This window comes from Oculina patagonica, chromosome 7 (genome assembly GCF_052425735.1).
Source record: "Oculina patagonica isolate OP01 chromosome 7, crgOcupat, whole genome shotgun sequence".
In the NCBI taxonomy this organism is placed as follows: Eukaryota; Metazoa; Cnidaria; class Anthozoa; order Scleractinia; family Oculinidae; genus Oculina; species Oculina patagonica.
The window spans coordinates 26639887-26645655 of NC_135764.1; the positions used below are offsets into that span (position 1 = coordinate 26639887).

The window sequence follows — 5769 nt, forward strand, 5'->3', positions numbered from 1 at the left end:
GTTTTAATTTGTTAACAAACAACTAAATAAACAGGTTACGATGTCATTTCGTGTCGTTAAATTGGCATTTCAAGTTAAAATTCATACCGACTTATCCGCTTAATATAAACCTGAATGTTGTAGAGAATCGCTGGCACAAGATTTGAATAAAGAGCTGACATTTTCCACTGATAAAGCTGTAAATTCAATCGAGAAAAACTTCTTCATGCCGTGATCGTTTTTGCTTAAAACTTTGCTACTTAGTAACCTGGCATGATGTAAGCACGTGTAGTTATCAGTTACCAGTACCTCACCGTTTTGTAGCTTGGTTACCAAGCTCCCCAAGCAAGCCTGGCACTTTGTTTATCGAGTGTTTGCAAAGATTTCTGATGTTTCTTGGTGTTTAGTTTGTCTTTTAAAGCCGCTACGATCTATCCACAATTTAGAAAGGTTCGTTTGTATTTAGTGTGATTGATTTTAGAAGCCTGTTTCAAAAATTGTGGACAAAATGCCTGCATAAACCCGTGTTGTTAAAACGTTCGAGTATAAAAACGATAATAAACATCACATTGAAACTTGCTTTTATTGTATAGTGACACAGAATGTTTACAAGCGTAAAAACACGTTCGTATGTACTGATAACAAACAAATAAGCGTCCGTTTAAAGTTTAAGCCTTTTCTTCACTTTCATGATTCTTTTAACAATTTTTTCAGTCAAAGTGTGTCTTCCAGGCAGTTTATCGATCGCTTTGATCATTTTCTCGTCGGCTTTCCACTTGTCCCTTAGATTCTTTGCGTGACTGTAATCGATATCGTGCAGTTTGGCGATCTTGTCTAATCGATTGATGCCTGGATCCCCTCGTTTCAATCGCTTTGCCAATTTGGTGCCGGGACCCATGTACTGATAACCGGGCCAGTGAAATTCGATTCCAGTCTTCCCTAGCCACTTCTGAATGTCGATCCCACGTCCGCGTTGTCGTCGCCGTCTCGTCGTTTTAGTCTTCTTCTTCGTCTTCGTCATACTCCAATTGTCGTCTCAACTTTTTGCCTTTGGCCCAATCTTCCCAACCGGGTAATGGTTTCAGTTTCTCGGCTTCTGTTCTCCGCACAGTTGGCTTTTTCTTCGTCTTTAGTTTCTCGTCTAAACTCCTGAATCTGTCCGCTAATGTCGGTTTGCCCGCAGGTGCCGTTTTCGCTCTCTTTGCCGACTTCGGGGTGACTGTGGGAGGTGATTTCTTGGCACTCCCTTTTATGAGTTGTTTTAACATGGTCTCCACGGGTCCCGTCACTAACCCTACATTCTCCAACTCCTCCTCGTTGTCTTCGCCCGGTGTTTTCGCCGTTACTCCTCCAATGGGAAATTGTCGTATCCGTTTGGTCAAACGAGCCCGTTCGCGAGAGAGAGGTTTTACTCGTGTCACAGCAATACCGTCAGGAACGGATTTATCTTTTAACAGCAAGTGACTTTCGGCTGCTATGCGAGCCGCTTTGTTCAACAGTGCATTGTCCGTGATTTCGCCTTTGTAATATTGTACCAAACGATTCAAGTCTTTAGCGGGAACCATCACGACTTCCTCGGCCATAATACTCTTCTAACAAGGTTTCGTAACACTCTTGCCAGTAACGAACTTGTTCTTCCAACTTCTCTATGCGCCTTTTCAGTTCGCTCCTCGATGTACACTTGTCGCTACACTCCTTGCACAACACTAGGGTCTTTCCTTCCGGAGTCTCTTTCCTCTCTCGAATGCAATCATCGCACTCCGCGTCGTATTTTAAAGCCAAATACTCGTGGTTGACGCTGTCGTAGGCTTTGTACCATTGATCTGCACTTTTTTTACATTCAGCTTCACGTTCCGTTGATTCGCGCAGCATTTTCATCAATGACCTGAGGGTTTCTTGCAGAGACATCCTTGGTAGACCTGTTGCAATCCTTTCCAAAACCCGCTACCCTTCTGTGACAGGAGACCTTGTCGCCTTCTCTTCAATGAGTTTCTGCGCCTTCCCACTTCGCGTAAGACTTTCTTATATCGTCTGAGCTTGGCGGTGATGGGTGGACTCAGTGGAATGCGATTCTTGAGTAAATTCAATACCATCTCACTAACGGCGTTGATCTGATCGGCGTTGGCATGCTGTAACACTTCTTCTCGCTTGAACCGATTGGCTTCTTTCAGAATGCTCTCCAAGAACGGACGCTGTCGACGTAATCGATTCATACTTCCCACGGAGCTGGACGTCTGTTGTAACTACCGGTGACGCCCTTTGCACCCATCCTCTTATAGCGTTTGTCTTTTCCCAATTTATAACCCAACTTGCCGGCAAACTTGAGTATGTCCAATAAACCCTCTCCTCTCCACACGGGTCCTCTTTTAGGTTGTTTTCGTCTTCTCCTTACTACCTTTCTTCTTCGCACCATCTTGTCACAGAATGCAGTCTGTTGTAACTACCGGTGACGCCCAATGCCCCCATCCTCTTATAGTGTGTTTTTATCTCTTTTTCTTTCGAGTGGCTGCATCCAAGGCTTTCTTTGCACCCCAACCTGCAGCACCCGATGCAGCACCCAAAGCGATTGCTTTTCCACCTGCGATCAAAGCTGGTATTAAGGCTGCTAAGGGTAAAATACCACCCTTCTGTCCTATTCTTCTCCTGCCAGCACGTCTCCTCCTTTGCGCCACACGTTTCCTTCTCCTCATGATCCTATCGTCGTCGCGGTCTACGTCTATAATGATTTACATTGTCCATTATCCCTTTAAATCCCTGACTGGTCAATTTACCACCCAACGTAAAGAATGTGGGTGAAGGACCCGAGAGAAACATGCTGGCCCCCTCGGCTATCTTGTCCACTAAACGATGTTTACGTCTCGCGAGAGCTCCACCTCGCTGCCTCCTTCTTCTGGCCTTACGTTTCGTTCTTCCCATCCTACCATAACTGCCACTTCAGACGGGGTATCTTCGCTTTTATCACAACAAAATAGTCGTTCATACTCTTGAATGTACTTGTCGGCCAAAGGTGGTGCAAAATCGATGATCGTGTCATCTAGAGTTTGCATCTTGATCAAGAATCCTTCTAGTTCGTCCATCGGAAGACCGCGCGCGTACGTTCTCAATTCGATCAACGTCTTGTCATAGGTGCTGTAGGCAAATCGGCACATGTCCACTTTGAGCGAGAATTTTTTGAAATCGTTCCAACCCTTGACCACGGTTCCGCCCGCCGTCAGACAGGCTACGCTGATTCCATTTTCCATTACGGAACCCACCACGATTCCGGCTGCCATAAAGAGTAAAGCCAAAGCGTTCAAAGAACCGTGACACCACTTGAAATGGTAAAACATTTCACGATGACACCACCACTTTTTGTGGTAAAAGGCATACAATTCGTCCAATCGATTTAACAAGCCTGGATCCATCTAATTGCTCGCTCTTATTGAAGTACGACAAACGCTCGGTCGTCCACCATCTTTATAGGTCGTGGTGATGGTGTTTGTCGTCCTGATGCCTGCAATGCGACGTCCAACCACCACTTGACGCCAACCAATTCTCGTTGCATGCTGCCTTGGTTTAAACCGTGTGGAGAACCTCGTGGACGACCCGTAGGTGTAATTGGTGGAGGAGTTCCTTGACCTGCAGGTACAATGAACCTCAAGAAAGAAGGTGTGGTAGATCTTGAAGTACCCGTACCCGCCGGACTAGAAGGAGACAGTAATTGTTTCAAGTAGCGAGTCACGATTGTCGCATTGATTTGATCCAGGGCAATTTCATGGAGCCTCGGATCGTTGGTCCCTACAAGCTGTCGAATGGTCTCTGGGCTGTCAGTTGGGACTCCGTACCACTCGTACAATTGTCCTCCAAATTTCCCTTTGTTGTTGTTGACTTTCCGAATGGCATAAGGACTGGTTCCTACTCCTGCTGGCGTCGACATAATTTTCTAGCTCTCTCTTCTAACGTCTGAGTCAATTCTCTGAAGTAAGTCTTGTTATATTCTCTCGTAATCCATATCCTGTTCTCTCATACGCGCGAAATGGCAACGGCACATGTCAACCATTGCGTACTATACCTGAGCGTTACGTAGGAACATCTCGAGAAAATCTGTAACATCTCATGCATCCCTTTTCTTTTAAGAGGTGGCTGAAAATCCGTTTGTTGTCGCAGCTGGCTGGGTGTAGATCCAATACCATGTAACCAAACGGTCTTTCCGTCGTTTTGGCGTATACGTCCATCACATCCTGCCAACGGGATGGAAACGCTTGTAACAGTAAATTCCTCATACCCAATTGATCGCGAGGGTTCTTGAAAGCCACGATGTAATGAGCATTCCTGGAAATGCTCTTGGCGTATTTTCCCGGTGGAAACATGTCTTGACATAAGTACAAGACGGTGATGTTTCTGTGATGGGAATGTTTGGTAAACAAATCTAATACTCTTTTGTCGTTTCCCCCCTCTTCCATGAGATCGTCCAATACCATCACACCTCCGCGGGGAAACCATTTGGTCAAATCCTCTTCTTCGGGAATTCCTTCGTGAAATTTTACACCTCGCTTTTTCATGTCTCTGAATCCATCTTGCCAAGCTCCGTAACAATAATGCACGGCATCCGGAGACGTACCAAACAAGTCGTCGGAATGATTCAACAAGAGTTGACTGGCAAACACTGTTTTACCACTTGCTGAAGGACCCACGATCAAAATACTAGAGGGCGTGCGAAAGCTGAATGCCTCACCGCGTTCCATGTCGAAATGACATTTGGCAACACTAACGTTGCATAAAAAGACTGCATTCGTATTTTTACAAAGCAGAAAAAGTCTGCATTCGTGTTTTTACAAAGCAGAAAAAGACTGCATTCTTGTTTCTACGAAGCAGAAAAAGTTTGCATCGGTCCGGCGGGGAATCAAACCCCGATCTCCTAAGCGACAGTTAGGTATGCTTACCATTACACCACCGATTCTTATGAATGTCATACTTATTTTCTTTTAGTGTAGATGGCGATGGTCTTCTGGTTTAAGACGTCGAGGTTCAAATCCTATCCGTGGCAACGTTTTCCATACATGACACACACACCTTATTCATTTCAACACTTTTCTTTTATTTGAATGCAACTACACAAGATGTCTTACACCGCAGAAAGACATTTCACAATCCTGATGGCATTCCATCTTACATACTTTGTCCCACGACATTTCTTTCAAGATCAATTTCTTTAACATTTGCCCTACTTTATGGTCATTGTACACGTAATCGTGTTTCTTGAATCTCGCTTCGAATTGACTCATGCTACGTCCTTCGGCCCTATCGATCAGATACATCAACGCGTAATCGCCACAGCTTTGACTGTACAACGACTGTAGACTCCGTCCATTGCACACTACATACTTCCAATGACCGTCCAACCAATCTTGCAATGGTTGCGCCGTCTGGTAAACTTCCAAGGGTAAGGCGTAACTGTCCAACACTTCGCATACGTTTCCATTCGTCCACAGAGCGATCCAATGTCGACCGGGCATGTCGTAAGGATCAGTGTTCACGATGTACCCTTGAGCTTTCTTCTTGAGCGGTTTGCGAGGTAATCGATCACAGGCTACCGTCCCGTAAAAGTATGGTTTCAACGAAACGTGATTTCTGGCCAATTGATCCAACTGCACGTTATTCAAAGTCACTTTCTCCATCACTAACGCTGGTACACGTCGTACAACACGGCTTTGTTCTTGTCTATCTCCAGAAGATTCTCAAACTCTCCATACACGATGATGGTCACGTTCACATCTGGGTTTGCTCCAAAGTTCAACTCTATAAGTAGAT

The 5769-nt window shown here is 45.1% G+C and overlaps 1 protein-coding gene across 1 annotated transcript; it reads right to left on the minus strand.

Annotated features, from left to right (window-relative positions):
* Positions 1-4037: 4037 nt before the first annotated feature.
* LOC144661000 (uncharacterized) lies at positions 4038-4724 on the minus strand. The gene has a single exon (XM_078521723.1). The coding sequence runs from the start codon at positions 4701-4703 to the stop codon at positions 4038-4040; it is 666 nt and encodes a 221-aa protein (XP_078377849.1). The 5' UTR covers positions 4704-4724.
* Positions 4725-5769: the final 1045 nt, after the last annotated feature.